This window comes from Lethenteron reissneri, chromosome 3, assembly GCF_015708825.2.
Source record: "Lethenteron reissneri isolate LAM-NWPU_2019-01 chromosome 3, ASM1570882v1, whole genome shotgun sequence".
Classification (NCBI taxonomy): Eukaryota; Metazoa; Chordata; class Hyperoartia; order Petromyzontiformes; family Petromyzontidae; genus Lethenteron; species Lethenteron reissneri.
The window spans coordinates 10,499,752-10,521,046 of record NC_083781.1 but is presented as its reverse complement, the minus strand read 5'-3'; the positions used below and the strand labels follow the sequence as shown (position 1 = coordinate 10,521,046).

General features: G+C 54.9%; 1 protein-coding gene across 2 annotated transcripts in view; it reads left to right on the top strand.

Moving 5' to 3' along the window:
* The window catches only part of LOC133346238 (platelet-derived growth factor subunit A-like), a 46,354-nt gene extending 33,425 nt beyond the window's left edge, over nt 1-12,929 (top strand). Inside the window, exons 4-7 of one of the 2 annotated variants that reach the window (XM_061557781.1) lie at nt 317-504; nt 8,761-8,881; nt 9,395-9,481; nt 11,941-12,929. In XM_061557781.1, the coding sequence (XP_061413765.1) occupies nt 317-504; nt 8,761-8,881; nt 9,395-9,481; nt 11,941-11,957 (413 nt within the window). In that variant the 3' untranslated portion in view covers nt 11,958-12,929. Of the gene's footprint in view, nt 1-316; nt 505-8,760; nt 8,882-9,394; nt 10,544-11,940 lie in introns of those variants that run through there. The other variant, XM_061557780.1, reaches the window with a different exon arrangement.
* The last annotated feature ends 8,366 nt before the right edge of the window (nt 12,930-21,295 follow it).

Genomic DNA, 21,295 nt, shown 5'->3' with positions numbered 1-21,295 from the left:
CACCCACTCACAACGACCTACCCACTCACAAATCCATCCACTCACCCACTCACCCACCCACTCACCCACCAACCAACTCATCCACCCATCCATCCACCCACCCACTCCTTACCCACTCACATCGACCTACCCACTCACAAATCCATCCACTCACCCACTCACCAACCAACTCATCCACCCATCCATCCACCCACTCCTCACACACTCACATCGACCTACCCACTCACAATCCATCCACTCACCCACTCACCCACTCACCCACCCACCAACCAACTCACCCACCCACCCACCCACCAACCCACTCACCCGCGCGTAGAGGAGGCCCAGATCGCGGCGTGCAAGCCGCGCAACGCGAGTGTGGAGATCCCGCGAGCGCTGCTGGACACCTCCTCCGCCAACTTCATGCTGTGGCCGGGCTGCGTGGAGCTCCCGCGCTGTTCGGGCTGCTGCAACACGGCGGCGCGGCGCTGCACGCCGTCGCGCATCCACACGCGCCAGCTCAAGGTGGGCCCCCCCTCCTCTGTGTGTGCCCGCACGTGTGTGCGTGCGTGCGTGTGTACACCGTGGGGAGCGGTAGTGTAGCGGTTAGCGCGCTGCGCTATGAACCTGGCGACCCGGGTTCGATTCCCGCTCACAGCTAACACCAGTGACGATTATCTGAACCGGTCCTGGGCCTCCCCTAGGTCGACTCAGCCTTAAATGAGTACCTGGTGCGGTGTGTAAACATCGCCACTGGGGAGCCAAAGGCGGTCAGGCGTGGTGCTGGCCACCCACCCCCTCGTTCGTGTACCGTTCCGGCCCTTCATAGGTGCTCGCTAACAGCACTTGCCCCTACAGTCTGTTAAGGCTATACGGGGGATCTTTGTCTTTGTGTACACCGTTCCGCGCATGCAACGACAACAGCCGTCATTCTCCACGAAGTGGCGGCGACGTCACCACGGCAACTGTGCCAGGCCAGGTGCAGTTTTGAGGCCACGTGAAGTGTCAAAGGCTCGCCGAGGTCACGGCACAGACGCGAGGTACCATGGGTTGACTGACTGAGAGATGACTGGCAGATGCACCAGCTGTGTATCCCCCTGCTGTGCGCGGCGTCGCGTACTCGGCATCGCGTACACAGTGGTGGCAGATAAACATTCGGGGTAGTCAGCCCCTGCAATCCCTTTTCTTTTCAAAGGGAGCCAAAAATATCCCCCTCTATCTTTTTCTACCTGCGTGGGTGCCACTATTTCCCAATCAGCGGCGACGACGACGACAACAAAATCAAAGGAAGATTACGCGGGGGGAAAAAAAATTGAAACGAAAAATAATCAAATCTTAAACCGCGCTTCGACGAGAGGGGACAAAGGAGGCGAGGGACCATGGTCCGGGCGTCTCCCTCGACTGACGCCGATCAAGGGCCACCGATTTAATCTGCAAGAGCGTCGCCGTCGTTGGTGGCGGCGTTGGGACCCCCTTTTTTGTCGTCGCGTGATTTTACTTCTCGAAGGTCGTGGTGGGGAGGGAGAGCTCGGTTTGAAGGCGGCGACGCGACACCGAGCGTGATGCGGAAGCCACCGGGTTTCGCGTGTGGATTTTTGTTTACGACGCGATGTGAAGGATTTTATTCCCGGGATTTCTCTCCAACACTTGGGGTCGTTGTTACGAGACGCGACCGCGTAAGCGCGTCGTCAGCCCGATGCCACGCGGGCCGCCACCTGTGGCAGGACACCCAAAAAGAAAATCACGGAAGTGTCGTCAATGTAAGTGAGTGATGTCACTTCCGGTGACGTCACACTTTCGGAATATTCGGAAACAATTTTTTTCTTTTTCTTCCTTCCCCCCCTCCTCCCCTTGATCATCTGAAAGGTTTCGGAAAAACGCGCGTTTTTATTCGGAGTGATCGGACCCCAAAAATCAACGTCGAATCGTAATCCCGGTTGCGAGACGCCGGCAAACGCGTGAAATTGCCACGATGGTCGCCACGTTGCCGCACGGCGGCGGCGGTGGCGGCGGCGGCGGCTACGCTGCTGCATGTGGCTGCCTCTAATCTAGCACTGCTGTGCAGGCAGCAGCGAGAGGTCGGTGGATCATCGCACAGACGGTTGTGATACTCCCCTCTCTTCCAGTGGCGGGCGTGGAGGCAGTGCCATATTCTGGCTCGCCAGGAGAAGGCGGTAGAGAGAAGTGGACTGATCGCCATCTGTTTCCATCTGTAAGGGGATGGCGTGCTGCTGCCGTCCCCTTCGCGCAAGGAGTGGGGTTTTCTCCCAAGTGCCCCGGTTTCCTCCAACGCTTGTATAATAAATATACAGCTGGTAATTAATTGGCTGCAAACATCTTAAAGTAAAAAAAAACAATGCGGCAGGACCCACCTGAAAATGAGCCCTATGGCTCTCCTGGTGACGAGATGTTAACTACCTCGCCTGGTATACAGGAGGTCGTGGGTTCCATCCCAACCCTGACGCCTGCTGTGTATTTGGAGTTTGCGTGTTCTCCCCGTGGTTGCGTGGATTGTCTCCGGGTCCTCTGGTTCCTCCGGTTTTCCCCTCCACATTTAGAATCAGTATTGGGCTGCTATAAATTTCCACGCGATAAGCCACTTCGTTGAGCTATGATTTGTGATAGCCAGGCTGCTTCTGAAAAAAAAGCTTTACAGCTCAGTGGGGCTTACGTGGTAAAAAAAAAGTTAGTAAAATAGTAAATAAGTACATTTGCTATATTATTTTAAAAAGTGATAGTATAATTGCGTGAGACCACACACGTAGTAGGGGAGAGGTGACTGAGAGGGTAGGGGAGGGGGGTACGGAATGATTGGTGGGACGTCGTAGGTCGGTCTCATGCGGAGTCGGGAATGTCACGGCGGGAATGTCCCCTGGAATGTTCGTGCCTGCGGGTCGCCCAGGAACACTTCTGTGAGCGGGCGTGAGCGAGTGAGTGCGCGGTGCCAGTTCTGCCTTTAGGGTGGCTAACAAGAGGGAGGGAGACAGAGAGAGAGGGAGAGAGAGGCTCGTGGATCTGTAGCAGGGAACTGATTTATCAAATAAAACTTTCAAACGGATGCTCTTGGATTAGTGTCGTTGTCATGGGCCCTGGTGCAAGAAATACAACTATTTGGGCCCCCTCCTGTCCAATCTCTCCGCACCCCCGCCCTCCCATCTCCGTAGCCCAGCGCCTGGACCACTCTCGTGGGTGCCAGTGGCAATTGCACCGCCTGCGCACTCGGTAGTTGGCAACTCCCGTGGCTTGCGCTGTGCTCACGACAGCCGCGTCAAACCCGCGGCGGTGGCGGCGTAAAGATCGATCACTGAGCGATTCGTTCAAAAAAGGCGACGTGCGTGACACGGTATCCTGCATTTGTACGTAGGCCGGCGGAGTGGTTCAAAAACTCCAGGAAAGAGCACGGGAAAAATAAAAACAAGAAAAGCAAGAAACAATACCAACGAGAAGGCCCCCCCTCCCTCTCGCAAAAAAAACGAGACGACCTAAAGCTCACGAGACCGATTCCTGAATCTAATCCTGGCCCCCAAATGACGGTAATCCATTGCATCCGCAGGCGTCGTTTTTTTTTTTACGGTTTGCGCGGTACTGTCGGTTGCTTAATCTCAGCCGGAGCAGTCCGGAACAGTCCGGAATATTCCGGTACAGTCCGGAACAGTCCGGAGCGCTGTCCTGGGATTTATTTTGACGCCCGGCCAAATCAATATCGCCACATTTTTTCATTTTACCCGTTAATTGCATTACGTTCATATACGTTCAAATAATATAGAATAAGTATTATTATGGATAGGCGAACTGTAGTGGTAGTGCCTTACGTCGGGCGAGATGAGCAGCTGGCTGGACTGGTGGTTGGGTGGGTGAGTTGCTGGGTGAGGTGGCTGGGTGTGGGTGGGTGGCTGGGTCGTTGGCTAGATCAGCAGCTGGCTGGGTTGGTGGGTGGGTTGGTTGGGACAGGGTGGGAGGGATGGCTGGGAGGCTGGGTGGGTGGGTCGCTGGGTGAGGTGGGTCGCTGGGTGGGTGGGTGGCTGGGTGAGGTAGCTGGATGGGTGGGTTGCTGGGTGGTTGGAAGCACGGTGGGAGGGATGGCTGGGAGGCTAGGTGGGTGAGTTGGTGGGTGAGGTGGGTCGCTGGGTGAGTGGGTGGCTGGGTGAGGTGGCTGGGTGGGTGGGTTGCTGGGTGGTTGGGAGCATGGTGGGAGGGATGGCTGGGAGGCTGGGTGGGTGAGTTGGTGGGTGAGGTGGGTCGCTGGGTTGGTGGGTGGGTTGGTTGGGACAGGGTGGGAGGGATGGTTGAGAGGCTGGGTGGGTGGCTGGGTCGTTGGCTAGATCAGCAGCTGGCTGGGTTGGTGGGTGGGTGGTTGGGAGCAGGGTGGGAGACTGGGTGGGTGAGTCGCTGGCTGGGTGGGTGGCTGGGTCGTTGGCTAGATCACCAGCTGGCTGGGTTGGTGGGTGGGTGGATGGTTGGGAGCAGGGTGAGAGGGATGGCTGCGAGGCCGGGTGGGTGGGTTGGGAGTGCTGGGGCATTTCTGTCGTGCCATGCTGCCCGTTGCCGTACCAACAGCGAGGACAAAAGACGATTCACCACTCTGCCCGGAAGCCTCTTCGCCTCACAGACAGGCATCGTGGGTGGGTGCCAGCCGCGTGCTGGGCTCGTGTGCGTGTGTGGCAGGGCGCTTGATATCAATCAATTAATTCATGTGTAATTCATTCATTATTACCCCTCCCTCCACGTTTCTGTTAAAAGTCCTGAAGCCAGCAGCAGCAGCTGTGTGGGCAGCCGCTGTTGTAACGCTGCGAGGGACCGTTCTTCTTCTTATTATTCTTATTCTTCATTCTTTCGTAGATGCAGAGCAACGACTACAATTTGACATTGTAAGTTGGTCAAGCCCAGACGGCCGCGTCAGGAGACCAGCGGAGCGCATCGACGCCGCGATGTCGCGCTCCGGGGATCGGGGGTCGCATTGCGTCGTTCTGCGTCGTGTCGCGGATGACCCACCACGACGATGGGTCACCACCGAGCGGTTTTAAGTCCTCCATCTTGCGCATCGGGGCATCGTCCGCGCATCTTTTGCCCGCTTGTGGTTTGTGCGGCGGATGATCGTGACGATGACGATGATGATGCGGCCTAGGACGAGGGTCGTCGAGTCGACACGTGACGGGGCCAGGGGGTCGCGCGTCTCCTCGCCGGCGTCTCACGCGGGGCCGGGCTGAGCGGCCCGAGGTTGAGCGGCATCGCGATCGGGGCGGTTGAGAGCTACTCGAATCCTGGCCGCGGTCACGCTAAGACTCTGCCCTTCGTCCCTCCGGAGGAGTTGGTACCAAAGATATTATGAACACCACCCTCGTGGTTGTCCTATAGAGAGACTCACCCCCCCCCCCGCTCCCAGCTCCACTCCTGCTATAGGAATGTGGAATTTCCACCACTGGCTCAGGGTTGAGCACCAAATGCGCGTGTTTTTGTTGTTGCAAGAATTCACTTAAGGTTTGTGTTTGACTCGTAAGTAGACTCGTGGTTTTTGGTTGAGGCCACACCGCACAAGTAAATTATTCGATGTTTCTCTCTGTCTCGTGACCCCCCTGGATACGCAACGGGTCATCAAGAACAACAACAACAACAAAAAGGCTGATACGGACGTTTCGATTGATGGTGACAACCACCAGCAACGCCATCATCGTCGTAATCATCGTCGTAATCATCGTCATCATCATCGCGCCGTCATCGTCGTTGTCATCGTCATCATCGTCATTATCGTCGTCATCAGGCCATTTCTAGAACGCGAGGCGATCTCGCTTGACCACTTTTGTTTATTTTGTAGGGTGGTGGAAGGTGTACGACACACGGTGGCGCGTGACTCCTCGCGCAGCGATCTGATGCCCCGCATCCTCCCCTCCCGACCCCCTCCCCACAAAATGTAAAAATTATTAATCGTAATCACGACCGTGAAAGTTCGCGCGTTAGATTGTTGTTGCTGTTGTTGTTTTGCTCGTGCGGTGGCCCAAAACGCCAAGCGGCCAGCAACAAGCAGCACTACCGCAGTGGTAATTATCTCTGAGAATCGGAGTGCGCGTCTGTGACCTCTGCCCCCCCCCCCACCCACCCCCCCACCCCAGTCGCTTCTGAATGCCGTGATTTATATTTTCTTCTTCTTCTTGTGGCCGGGTGTCACCGTGGGTCAGTGTGTGCGCGCGACGATCAATCAGGAGGTCGCGGGGGGTTCACATCCCAGTCGGGGGTCGACTCGGCTCATGATCATCGTCGTCGTCGTCGTCGTCATCGTCACCGCGGCTCGCGCTGCTGCTGCTGCTGCTGCTGCTCTGGAGACGGCGAGATCGATGGTCGATGTTCGGTCGCCGCGTCGATGGGACACCCGTCGCGATTTCTCGCTCAACGGAGTCGGGCCGCGCGTCCGCTGCTCCTCGACGCGGTCGCCTGCCGGCTTGACCACTTCCGTCGTGAAATTGTCGTTCTTGCTCTGCATCTACATCAGCCGTCGTACGAAAGAAGAAGTAGTAGATCATCATCACCATCCCTCGGGGGGTGGGGTCACAGATGAGAACCGATCTATGTGGGGGGGGGCGGGCACTGCCACCCTGGTGGAGTGGAGGGTTTTGGCCCAGGGGTTGGCAAACAAAGTAACAAGAAGATGCCATTTTTTGTTCGAATTCGATACTAAACTCAATACTTCAAGAGCGTGTGAATGCATCCGTGCGTACGCCACGTCACGCCACGTGACAGAGCGGTCCGTTAAAGAGCGCGGCTGGGCACGAGCGATTTCCCACACATCGCGATGGACGAAGCTGAGTGAGAGCCACCTCACCCCCCATCCAATTCACTCGAACACTCACTGGGTCAGGCGGCAGTCGCTCAATTCACCAACTCGTCCGCTCGCTCGTTCGCTCACTCATTCACCCATCCACTCACCCACTCACTCACTGAATCCCCCACCCACACACTCGCTCACTCATTCACCCATCCACTCACCCTCTAACTCGCTCAACCCCCCACCCACTCGCTCGCTCGCTCATTCACCCATGCACTCACCCTCTCACTCGCTCAATCACCAACCCCCTCGCTCGCACATTCACCCATCCACTCACCCTCTAACTCGCTCAAACCCCCACCCACTCGCTCGCACATTCACAACATGCACTCACCCACTAACTCGCTCAATCCCCCACCCATTCGCTCACTCATTCACCCATGCACTCACCCACTCACTCGCTCAATCCCCCACTTACTCACTCAATCCCCCACCCACCCACTCGCTCACTCATTCACCCATGCACTCACCCTCTCACTCGCTCAATCCCCCACCACTCGCTCACTCATTCACTCACCCATGCACCCTCTTACTCACTTGACCAACGCGCGTTTCCCAACCCACTCGCTCACTCAATCATTCACTCACCCTCCCGCTCACCCACCCGACATTACTCACTCGCCCGCAAACTCCGCACCTCTGGACAACCTCACGTGTTGCCTTGTTTGGCAACACGTGACTCATCGCCCGGGCTTGTCTGCACGTGACGTCACGCGCGGCATCCCAGCAGACGTCACACGCACACGCACGCGCACGCAGCACAGAGCACTCTCTGTTTCATTCCTTATTCCCCGGGTCCTCAATGGGTGCCCGCGTGGTCACACCCAAAGGGTCCCATTTCATCCGCCCATTCATTCTTTTCTTCGTTCGTTCATTACGTGTTGTCTAATGTTCAGTCGTGGCGCGGGGCGCGTCACGTGGGGGTTGATGCAGGACTCCCCCCTCCCATCTCCCGCCGCTCTGTACCGCGAGCGCGGCCGCCTTTATCCCTGAAATCGAGCACTTCCGCGGACAGGCCGAGCCCCGCTGAGCTTGGGAGATCTGACGAGTTGGAGAATAGATCTGGTCGCACCTGGCCGCTACTGGGCGGATTGTAGAGGTGCAGCCCCGCAGTGGCTTGGCTCGCGCTACTGCCAGCGGAAGGGGCCTCTCCGCTGTAGGAAGCTCCAGAGAGAGAGAGCCCCCTCGAGTCGAGCGTGTTTGGCCTACTCTTCTTCCACGCTCGGCAGGACGTCTGGGGAAGAGGTGGGGATTACCGCCCCACACTTCACCCCCCACCACGCACGACCTGCCGATGGACCATTTGCGGTGCGCGCGTTTATCCGCCAGGGTGGCAGCGTGCCCCCGACAGATCTGTGACCCCCCCCCCCCACCCCCCATGGATGGTGGTGATGATGGTGACGAAGACGATGATGATGATCATGAGCCGAGTTGACCCCCGACTGAGATGTGACCTTCCCCCACCACCCCCTTCACGACCTCCTGATTGATCGTCGCGCGCACACTCTGACCCACGGCGACACCCGGCCACAAGAAGAAGAATCAAATATAAATCACGGCATTCAGAGGCGGCGAGGGGTGGCTTGGAGGTCAGGGACGCTGAGCCGGGCAACCGCCAGGAGCCTGGGTTCGAATCCGGGTTCCCAAATTGATGGACTAAGCTCGGTCACCAGTGACTGGCACACAGAGATCCATCGACTTGCACGGAGACCTGTAGACTTACACAGAGACCTATAGTCACACAGAGATGCATACGCTGACGTAGACCAAGTGGTGATTAAACCTGGTTCTCAAGCATAGCGAGTTGGTGATCTCAGCACGGTCACCGATGGCTGCACAGGGAAAAGAAAAAAAACCCCAACGCGTTGGATTTTTGTTGTGCGGTTAACATCGCCCGATTTGCTCGCTCGCTTGCCTGCTCAATAAACCCGCCGCCTTGTGCTCTGCGCTTGGCCCGGGTGCAGGTGGCCAAGATCGAGTACACGCGCAAGAGGCTGCGCATGAAGGAGGTGCTCGTGAAGATGGAGGAGCACCTGGAGTGCCGCTGCGAGTGCGTGCCCGAGACGGCGTGCGGAGACCTGGAGGGTGAGTGACTCGTCCGGCTGCTTGCCCGCTCGCTCGCCTGTCCGCCCACTCACCTGCCCGCACGTCCTCTTGCTCACTCACTCGCCCATCCATTGGCGTAATCGCTCGGCCGCTCACTCACCCATCCACTGGCTCACTCGCCCACGTGCTCACTCACTCACCCGACCGCTCAACTGCTCACTCACCTGCCTGCTCACTCGCTCGCTCACCTATCTGTTCGCTCACTCACTCACCCATCTGCTCATCGTTCACTCACTCACCCGTCCGCTTGCTCACTCACTCGCCCGCCCGCTCACCTGCTCACGGCACGAGTCACCCCACCCACTTGCACGCAGCCGGCCCGGCGGTGGTGCTCGTTGCGGCGCTTCGGGGCTCGAAATCCAGCAGGTCCGTCCCAATGAATACCGCCGTGCGAATTAACTCAACCTTGTCCCAAAGTTGCCACACGAAGTTGGCCCAACGTTGCATGTTTACTGGGCGTTTCCTGATCTCCGAGACGTTCTGTGCCCACAGTCTACGACAGGGACGCGTGCAAGTGCGTGCCAGCGCGCCGCAAGAAGAGGAGGCGCCAGCTGTGTCAAGACCACATGGGCCCCAAGGGTGAGTGTGTGGCACCGCGACAGGTGCCAAGCCAGCCGTGGCACGCAGCACACCGCTCGGACACAACCGCAGAACACTGCTGCGGACAGAGCCGCAAAAAGCAGAGCCACAGAACACCACTCGGACAGAGCCGGAGCACACTGCTGCGGACAAAGCCGGAGAAGGCAAAACCACAGAACATCACGTGGAAAAAACCGCAGAACATCACGTGGACAAAAGCACAGAACATCACGTGGACAGAACCACAGAAGTCAGAACCACAGAACACCACACGGACAGAGGCGGAGAACAGCACACGGACAGAGGCGAAGAACAGCACACGGACAGAGGCGAAGAACAGCACACGGACAGAGGCGAAGAACAGCACACGGACAGAGGCGGAGAACAGCACACGGACAGAACCACAGAACTCCACACGGACAGAACCACAGAACACCACACGGACAGAACCACAGAACACCACACGGACAGAGGCGGAGAACAGCACACGGACAGATCAACAGAACAGCACACGGATAGAACCACAGAACACCACACGGACAGAACCACAGAACACCACACGGACAGAGCCACAGAACACCACACGGACAGAACCACAGAACAGCACACGGACAGAGCCACAGAACAGCACACGGACAGAACCACAAAACAGCACAGGGACAGAACCACAGAACAGCACACGGACAGAGCCACAGAACACCACACGGACAGAGCCACAGAACACCACACGGACAGAACCACAGAACAGCACACGGACAGAGCCACAGAACAGCACACGGACAGAACCACAGAACAGCACACGGACAGAACCACAGAACACCACACGGACAGAACCGCAGAACACCACACGGACAGAACCGCAGCACACGGCTGCGGACAGAGCAAATGCCTTGGAGGATTCCCCGTCGGGCATGGCACATGAGCCGCTCTCAAAGCGCGCGGTGTGAACGTCTCTCGCGCCCCCTGCCGGGCCGTAGCGGAGTCGGCGTGGCGCGGAGAGAAATTCGGTGTTTGAAGTTTTCGTTACCGCAAGGATTCATGCTCTTTGGTTTTTTCGGTAAAGTCGCGTAGGTAAAAAACGAAATGAATGAAAACAACTCAATTAAATCGCAGTTGTTTAGTTGTTTTCATTTGTTTTATTTTTTTACCTACGTGACTTTACCGAAAAAAAACAAAGAGTAGAAATTCGGTACCCAAGTGGTGGGTTGGCAAACGCGGAGCGGCGGATAAGGGGCCATCCCTTTAGTACGTACACATGGAAGGGGGTTAACCCAGATGCGTACGCTTGCGTATGGGGGGTCTATTGACAATGTACGTACGCATAGGAAACGGGGGGGGGGGGGTGAAGCCTCGATAATAATGTGTCTACATTGGCCTTCAAATGAGTTAGATAGTCCGGTGGTGGACTATCTGTTTGCTTAAACACGTTAATATTATTAATCCTTGATCGTTTCTGCGTGGATTAAATATCGGCCGTTCTATAGAATTCGGGGGAGGGGGGGGGTGTACAAAGTTCGCGTGCGTACAGGGAGGGGGGAGGGATCAAGTTGTTGACACATTTGTGCGTACCTACTCAATGGATGGCCCCTAACCGCGCCATGGGGTATACACGGGGTCCTCCCGGGGTGAGGAACCTGTGGCTTTTCGGAGTCGCGATGTGGCTCTGGAAGGATCGCCGCTTCGTGACGCGTTGTTCTCATGAATGGGCAACGGCGTCACGTGTTCACCGCGTCACGTGTTCACCGCGTGCAACGCGCGGCGTTGCAGAAATGTGGAGTTGTTTTTTGTCGTTCGTTTACCCAATTCGACCAAACAAATGTCTCTTCTTGTTACGATTGGTTGCGTGGCGAATGTAAGCCGACGACGATGATATTGTGAACCACTGGGTTAGGTGACGCTGGTGGTGGTGGTGGTGATTGGCGATGACCCAGATGTACGCACGCCAGACACACACACACAGTGAGAGAGTGAGATGGAGAGAACGATGGAGGCCTTTCTGGATAGGGAAATTGTGGCATTGAGAGGTATTAATTGATTGATTTGATGTGCTCAGCATGATCATTTATTTACTTACTTATTTAGATATGTACGTGTGCGTTGAACTTCTGCGCGTGTCTGTGTGTGTGTCTGCGGTAGTGTAGCGGTTAGCACGCTGCACTATGAACCCGGCGACCCGAGTTCGATTCCCGCTCACAGCCAACACCAGTGACGATTATCTGAACCGGTCCCGGGCCTCCCCTAGGTCGACTCAGCCTCAAATGAGTACCTGGTGCGGTGTGTAAACATTGCCACTAGGGAGATAAAGGCGGTCGGGCGTGGTGCTGGCCACCCACCCCCCTCGTGTACCGTTCCGGACTTCATAGGTGCTCGCTAACAGCACTTGCCCCTACAGTCTGTTAAGGCTATACGGGGGATCTTTATCTTTGTGTGTGTCTGCGTGTGTCTCGGTCTCCCTGCAGGTGTCAGGAGGAGATGAGGCCCGTGGCGACCGGCGTGGCCACCGCTACAGAGACCCCCACCCCCCTCCCCGCCTCCTGCCCAGTTAATTGTATTATTGCAATATATGAATAATATGTTTCACACTTTGAATTGTATTGCTACTATTAATATGAATGATGACGATGAAGACGACGATGAAGACGACGATGATGCCGTCACTGGCGATGGTATTGCTTTGGAACACGACGATGTGCGACGCTGAAGCGATTTTAACGGGCGGCGCGGTTTTTGTCGAGTGATGCGGCGAGTCAGCCTGGAGAGAGGTGTGGGATTGAGTGGGATTGTGATTGAGTGGGATTGAGTGGGATTGAATAGGATTGTGATGGTGTGGGATTGAGTGGGATTGCGTAGGATTGTGATGGTGTGTGGGATTGAGTGTGATGGGGAAGTACGGTGTGACATCGCGTGATATGGTGCTGAAATGTCGTGAAATGGGACCTCGGCGCATCTCAACTCCATCAGTCTGGGGTCTCATCTTTCACGCACCCACGAACGGGGACGGGCCTTTGACGGCAAATGAGCAGAACACTCACGGATAATGACGTAAAACAAATTTTGACCACATTTTTAAATTATTATATTACGTTTCGTGTTGTTGGAGTGTTCGAAATGTTCACGTGCATGCGTGTGTATGTGTCATCACCTAGGTCGACTCAGCTTTAACTGGTGCGGTGTGTGTAAGCATCAGCACTGGGGAGACAAAGGTGGTCGGGCGTGGTGCTGGCCACCCACCCCCTCATAGGTACGCCGTTTCAGCCTTCATAGGCGCTCGCTCACAGTACTTGCCCTTAACGGCCCTTTGTTTAAAGGCTAAAATGGGGATCTTTGTCTTTGTCAAGGTGATGACTTATAAAGATCCCCCATATATCCTTCACATGCTGTCGGGGCAAGTGCTTTTAGCGAGTAGCACCTACGAAGGCCGGCACACGAGGTTGTGGGTGGCCAGCACCACGCCCGACCGCCTTTGTCTCCTCCCCATCGGCGATGTTTAACTCCACACCGCTACACCACGTAACCCATTTGAGGCTGAGTCGACCTAGGCGAGGCCCAGGACCGGTTCACATAATCGTCACCGGTGTTGGCGGCCGTGAGCGGGAATCGGTCTCGGGCTGCCGGGTTCGTAGCGCAGCGCTAACCACCGCTCTCCATGACACGTGTGTGTGTATACACGCGTATATACACACACGCGTGTATACACACACACACGCGTGTGCACGCACTTCACACACGCACACGTGGGTTGCGTGGTGAAGCGGTCGGACGTTTTGAGAATCCGGGAACGCTATGTTTGTACCTCGGTGAGAGCCCCGTGAGACGACGCCTATCCATCCTCCTTATCATGCAATACTCTTTCATTACCCTTCTAATAATATTGTTTTTGTATATTTCAATGTAGTCGCTGTTTTAACGTTATTACTATGTTACCGTATATTAGCACGTGATTGATGTGTTTTTAAGGTTTTGGCGTTAAACGAGCCGGGTATCTTTTGGTGCTACGTGTTTTCGATATACCCCGTTCTCAAACACTTTCTTGGCCGTACATCACGCCTGCGCGCGTGCGTGTGCGTGCGTGTGTACATGTGTGTGTGTGCATATGCGTACGTTTATGTATGCGTGCGCGTGGCTTTGTGTGTGCATACGTTTGTGTATATGGGGGGAACGGTGGCGTAGCGGTTAGCGTGCCGCATTATACAAACCCGCCGTTTCCCGATCTGAACTGGTTCCGGGGCCTCCCCTGGGTCGACTCGGCCTTAAATGAGTACAGTAAGTACCTGGTGCGGTGTGTTTGTGTGTAAACAGCAGCACTGGGTAGACAAAGGCGGCCGGACATGGTGCGCGCCACACCACCCCGCTCATAGGTGCGCTCGCTAACGGCACTTGCCCCAACTCTCCGAAGAGGCTATACCATGAGGAATCTTTGTCTTTGTGTACATGCGTATGTATGTGCGTGTGTGGGGGAGCGGTGGTGTAGTGGTTAGCGCGCTGCGCTACGAACTCGACGACTCCGGTTCGATTCCCGCTCACGGCCACCACCGGTGACGATTATCTGAACCGGTCCTGGGCCTCCCCTAGGTCGACTCGGCCACAAATTAGTACCTGGCGTGGTGTGTAAACATCGCCACTGGGAAGACAAAGGCGGCCGGGCGTGGTGCTGGCCACCCACCCCCCTCGTGTACCGTGCCGGCCTTCACAGGTGCTCGCTAACAGCACTTGCCCCAACAGTCTGCCAAGGCCGTACGGGGGATCTTTGTCTTTGTTTGGACACATTCTTTACCCGTCCCCATTCTCCCCGGCGACTTCTTCACGACGCGCTACCAAGACACGTGACTCGTGCTGCTCAACGTCCCCACCGCAATCTTGCGACGCGATGGTATTTAACCCCCCCCCCCCCCACGTGCGTGACGACGATCGTACATTAACAGAGTCAATCCGCCGATAACGCAAATATCCTCGTTTTTTGGAATCTAAAACGGTGCCGCCGCGTTCCGTCGTGCGCGCTTCTGCCCCCCCCCCCCCGAGTCGAGCCCTCTTATTGCGTTCGTTCGTTCGCTCGCCGCGTCGAGCTTGTGCGCTTTCTTTTACTTTTTGCGTATCGTTCGTTGTTCTACACCCGCCCCCGGCACCATCCGATCAGCGCGGGTGGCTACGTACGGTGCGAAAGAAGTTCAACGTGCACGCGCGCGCAACGCACTTCGTACGCGCGTGCGCGTGCAGAAGTCGTCCCAACTGCCCCGGTTGACATCCGGCGTTTTGCCGACGATCGCCAAGTTGGGCGATACCCGCTAATGCACCGCCGCTCCAAACCACGGCGGCCACATCACCGTCGGCTTGCATTGTGTCGGCGGCTCGCCGCGAGACGAAGGAATGGTCGCAGTGGGCAGTGCACCACCCTGTGTCAGGGCGCGTCGTCGGCCCGCAAGAGGCGATGTCAACTGTCGCAGCCACTGCACTCGCTCCGATTGGTCTCATTTACTCGTTGATGCCACGGAGGGACAGATATGATCGTACACGCGGTGTTTGTTTAGTTTTTTTGTTGTTGTTGTTGTCCAAACCGCGTCGCTTGCGTTGTGATCCTACCAACGAATTCGCAATGCCAGAGCCGAAATGATCCGAATTTTAAACGGACAGCCAAATAATATAACCGATGCACGGGTGTTTTTTTTTTAAATATGCTGGTGCAGTCATTGGTAACTGGGCAGATACCACGCTTCAGAAGGCCCTTTTCGATCACAAATTGGGTCTAATACGTGAATATTTACGTCGACGGGAGATGTCGTTGACAAAGGGCAAATTTGTCTCCGTGCGGGGTCAGTGACTCTCTCCATAGTCGGACATTGGTCGCCCGGGCTAACACCGTAAACTGGACACATATCGAGGAAACCCGGCTTATACATCACGGGTGGAACAATCCCCCAGATATCGAACTCATCATCTCGACAGTTCTCGGCTGGTGATCGAAACAACCCCCGTTTTACTTTAGAAAAGCCACATTGAGGCGGAGGATTATTATTTTTTTGCAGGAGGGTCCTGCTTTGAGACGTTTCGCCGACTTATACATCAGCACTCGGGAGAAAAGTGGAGTAACCCGGATGGAAGCCTCCAGTCAACATCAGCAGGCGTCAGGGTCGGGATCGAACCCACGACCTTATGTATACCAGTGGCGAGATGTTGACTATCTCGCCTGGTATACAGGAGGTCGTGGGTTCGATCCCGACCCTGACGCCTGCTGCTGTATATTTGGGAGTTTGCGTCTCTCCCTCTCTCCCGTGGTCGCGTGGATTTTTCTCCGGGTCCTCCGAGTTTTCCCTCCACATCTAAAATCAATGTCACGCGTTTAGAGTATTTGGCTGCTATCCATGTCCATATCATTTGTGGTAGCCAGGTCGCTTCTGAAAAAAAGAGTTTTATATATATAGCTCGGTGGACCTTACCGGGTAAAATAAAAAACAAAAAAACGTTTAGTTTTAATTTAACAAAACCCGAGAGGAGAACACACAAACTCCACACAAACAGAGCGCCTGAGTCCGGAATCCACAGTCAGGGCCCTGCCTTACCAACAACAACTGCACCGTTAATAAGTATAACCAGTAAAAACAAAGTTTTTCACTATAAATCCTTTATATGCGTGGCGGCAAAGTCCTCTCGTCCTCTGCCTTGAGATGGCTGCCACCTATGGGTCAGATGATTGCATTGCACCATTAAGCAATTGGTAATTAAATATTATATTTTTGTCCTAAAAAAATTGTCACGCACAAAGAGTCTGTGTGGAAAATGTCAGCTCGATTGGATCACGGGAAGTGGGTTAAAAAACGATCGAAAAATTTGCACGGTCCTAAGCAAGCAAGCAAGCGAACTTAATATAAAGGATTTAAAAACCACCACCGCCACCACCACCATTGCCGCTGCGTCTCTGCCAATCTTTACCGATCGTCGTCGTAGGCGAACGCGGCCAGGGTTTCGATCTCGCCAACTGCTGTTGGCACGGCGGTGTTGGTGGCGGTGATGGTGGTGGCGGGGATGGTGGTGGTGGCTGCGGTGGTGGTGGCGGTGGTGGTGGTGGCTGCGGTGACGGCCGTCGTGGCGACATCAGGGGGAGGAGGAGCGGAGGGAGGAGGGGGTGGGGGGGGGGTCGCGTTTGATCTCAAGACTTGATGCGGGGTTCGTGGCGCTGTTCGCGCGATTCCGTGGGGAGCCTCGAACGATATCCGCACGCGCGCATTTTCGCGTCGCCTTTTGGAGCGAAGTCGTCGCTTTACGCGCCGCCGTCCCATGACTGCCAACTCCTCGTGGTAAACGTTTGGCACTTACCAAGTCGGCGAAGAAGATGACGACGACGAGGATGATGATGATGATGGATTTGTTTTCCAGCCTGCTTAACTCATGACCCTTCGTCGTGGTCGGCTGATGATGATGGCGCATGGACTGCAAGGGTTAAAAAAGATGATGATGATGATCATCATGATTGATGAGGATGACAACGACGAGACAGCGTCAAGATCTACTCGTGGTGATCTTCATGGACAGTTGTGTTTTTTTTGTTGTTGTTATCGTGGCCAGCTGATGATGGACTGCAAGGGTGATGTTGAACCTGGAAAAAGCCTCCGATATTTCTGCCAAGATGAGCACATTGTTGCGTGCAACCCAGGCGGGACATCGGGAATGTGCCGGGAAGAGACACTCAACGCGAAGAGCTTGCACCACGCACGCAGAGACACGGAGACGGGACACGGAGACAGACCCACGTGCGCGGAGCGTGGCGTGCAGATGAAGACGCGCACAGAGACTCTCTCCAGCCTACGGCCTCTGTGATCGAGAACGTTTGAAGGACAGCTGCTGCTGGCATTTGTTGGATTTTAGTTGTCGTTTGCTTTCGTTGCTGCGCGCGATATTTTTGTTTTGTTTATTTTTTGTGTTTGTTTATAATAACCTTTGACGAGTTACTTTTTGTTGTTGTTCAGTTCGTATTTTCACTTGGTCCGTTTCGCCCGTGTAGCAAACAACACAACTATACAGTGTGTGTGTGTGTGCCATTTGCGTTGTCTCCGTTGGGGGCCCTCTCGCCTGGGTTAAATAAAAAGGAGCTGAACTGAGATGATGGCTTTGTGTAAGTCTCCCTACTTCCCCCTTCCCCCTCCCCCCTTCCCTCCCCCCTCCCCCCTTCCCTCCCCCCTCCCTCCTCCTCCCCCCTCCCTCCTCGTCCCCCCTCCCCTCCCTCCTCCCCCCTCCCTCCTTACCCCTCACTCCGCGATTGTGAGATGCGATTTGCATGATCTACGCAAATACAGCGTGCTTCAAAACAATGTTAACACTTATATGGGACTATCGTTTTTTAATGTAAAAACAACGGATACTAATACACTGCAACATTACAATAAATGTACGTTAATAGCTTCAAAAGTTCAAAGTGTCTCCACTTGTTCGCCATCGTTGTCAACGCATTGCCTGGAATCTTCTCCAGGTGGTTTCCAGAGCTCGGGAGGCACATTTCTTGTGGTGTTGTTGCAAATTCTCAGAAGTGTTAACATTTTTTGAAGCACCATGTTTAATCATATTTAGATTATATTTTTGTAGTAGCGAGTGTTGCTGCTGCTGCTGCGATGCCATGGTGAGCACACTGCACTTTGCAACGCAGATATGGTCGGTTCGATCTCCCGGAATGGCAGTGCAGTTCCTTAATTCCCCAACATCACCACCACATCGGAAAACTCCACCAAACACAAACGCACTAAACCCACCCTCCCTCCCCCCGTTACTGTTCCCACACCTACAATGTTAAGCAACGTTTTTTTAGTGTTTTACGACTGTTTTTTATTATTATTATTACCGCTACGATTATTATTAGTATTACATTCAAACTATAGGGCTCTAGGCCTTTTTTTCTTCTTCCGGAATTGCCCCCGCGTTTACGCCGCCGCTTAAATGTCACTCGTTTATGGGCCATGAAATTACCGCCCCTAATATCGAGGGAAGTGTGGTCTTGCGCCGTGTTTACCACCTCCACCCCCCATCATCCACAGCCCCCCTCGCCCCGTTCTCCCCTCCATCCACCAACACCTCGCCGCGTGTGTGCAGTTTCGCTGTTGTCGAAGTCCACGCCTTCTGTAATCAACGCGGCTAGGCTCTTAACATTGCTTTGCTTCGGTCAGGGTTGGCTGCCCGGCCAAATTACATCACGGACCGAATGGGGGGGGGTAGCGGTGGGGGGGGGGTAGGGAAAGGACCGTGAGAAAAATATAAACAGGGGGGCGGGAGGGAGGGGGGCTCCACCTATTTCTCTTTGGCACAACCGCTCTGGGCGGTTTACATTTACATTGGATAATCGCCATGCGCTCAAATGTCACGATGCCTGCCCGCCCGCCCCACACCGAGACGCAATTACGTGCCCCCCCCTCCCCACCGCCCCCCCCCACGTTCTCCTCCTTGCCCCCTTCCGACTCCCCCCCCCCCTCTCCTCCCACACCTCCTCTCGAATGTTCGCGTAGACGAGCGCGCGGCATCACAGAAAGGCACGCGGGCGCGCGCGTTCGCTGCGTGCGGGTGGCTCAAACAACGGGGAGAGTGGGGTGATGTGGGGAGTGTGGGGGCGTGGGTGTGTGGTGTGTGGTGTGGGGTGTAGGGGTGTAGGGGTGTGTGGGTTTGTGGGTTTGTGGGGTGTGTGGGGTGTGGGGGTGGGTTGGGGTGATGTGGGGATGTGTGGGGGGTGTGGAGATGTGTGGGGGTGTGTGGGGTGTGTGGGGGTGCAGGGGTGTGGGGGTGCGTGGGCTGTGGGGGTGTGTGGGGGGTGTGTGGGGGGTGTGTGGGGGGTGTGTGGGGGTGTGTGGGGGTGTGTGGGGTGTGTGGGGGCGTAGGGGTGTGTGGGCTGTGGGGGTGGGGGGTGTGTGTGGGGTGTGTGGGGTGTGTGGGGGTGTGGGTGTGTGGGTGTGAGGGGTGTGGGAGTGTGTGTGGGGTGTAGGGGTGTGTGGGAGGTGTGGGGTGTGTGGGGTGTGTGTAGGATCTTCACCTGTGCTCGTTACGGAACGGTGACGTCAGTGGCTTTGCGCGCAGCTGCAGCGGCAAGGAATCCAGAATTCGAGTTTCGCTTTGCGGCGTTCAGCCGGTGACGAATATCCCGAACCGGGTTGCCCCGTGCCTCGCCTCGGTCGAATTCAGACGTCCGCTGAACGAACACCCCCGGGCGAGTAAGAACTGAAGTCGAACCCAGGTTATCAAGGGGTGGGCCGGTCAGCTTAGCGTGCGCCGGGCGTTCAGTCGTGTGGAGTTTGGTGTCTCGGCGCAGTTGACCAATGAACGCAGAGCGATCGCGTTATTTGAACGTTTTCTTTATTACTGAAAGTACTGTAGTCCAGCTAAATCGAGTAAACACGTAACAAGTACCGACGCTAACGAAGAGGTTGTAAATCGTTGCTTAGATTAGTGTTTAGCAGTGTAGGAGTTTGTTTTTGTTGTTGTTTAACAATATAATGTTCCCAACATTTTCTTCCGATTGTGCTATCTGGGTCGCGTCGCGAGATGTTGAGAGAGCGGCTCGCGAAAGTTGACAATACAGAGCTACCTCCGAACATCCATTAAAGTGAGCCGTCGTTCACGCAGTAGCGGGCAGCACTTTTAAAATACCGTACATACATATACGTGTTGGTCAGCCACTCGGAGTACGGCATGACACCACCATCCACCGCTTGAGGAACTGCCGATTGATTTTTGTAAAAGCGACGAGGCTAATACCAACATTTGTAAAATCTGCAAAATGACAAGAGACACCCATCGGCATCAGAACAGAATAATAGTGCAGGCGGGCTGGAGAAAGAAAAAAAAACACGAGGATAAAACAACATCAACAACAACAGACACGCAGAAACGGCGTGGAGAAGCATTTGCGATATTAAATTTCTGTTGTTGGATTTTTGTTCGAATCAACCAAGCCAATGAGCCCCATCGAGTGGATACGGGGGACATCACACAGTGTAAAGTTGTGGCCCAAAAAATTAGGGGACATCGGGTTATTTCGCTGATACTCTTTGGTTGTTTCGGTAAAGTCACGTAGGTAAAAAATGAAAATAAAATAAATGAAAACAACTTAATTAAATCACGACGTTTCGGGCGCAACACAAGCGTCCTTCTTCAGGTGTTGACAACGTAGCGAAAACTTACGCTACCTACGTGACTTTACCGAAAAAACCAAAGAGTATGAATCCTTGCAGTCACGAAAGCTTCAAATCTAGGATATTTCGCTGATATTAACACTGGCATTAAAACATTTTAATTGTTTATTCCCAAGGTTAATATTTTAAGTATGATCATTAATAATATCGGGGTTTCTTCTTCTTAGTTTTGAGATGACATTTAAAAATTTGTAATAAAATTCACGAAGAATGTGTGCCGCACAACCCTCCTTCATCTCACGCAGCCAGTCCACACATCTGTCACGTGAAACAAACGCGCCGAATGTATCACTGCTTCAGCAACAAAAGACAAATACAAAGATCACCCGTAAAGCCTTAACATACCGTAGCGGCAAGTGCTGTCAGCGAGAACCACTTATGACGGCCTGCACGGCACACGAGGGGGTGGGTGGCCAGCGCCGCGGCTGGCCGCACTTGTCTCCCCAGTGGCGATGTTTACACATCGCACCAGGTACTCATTTGAGGCTGAGTCGACTTAGGGTATGGCCAGCACCGGATCGGGATAATCGTCACCGGTGTTGGCCGTGAGCGGCAATCGAACCCAGCTCGCCGGGGTTCGGAGCGCAGCGCGCTAACCGCTACACCACCACCGCACCACCACCGCAACACCACCACCACTCCACCACCACCACCA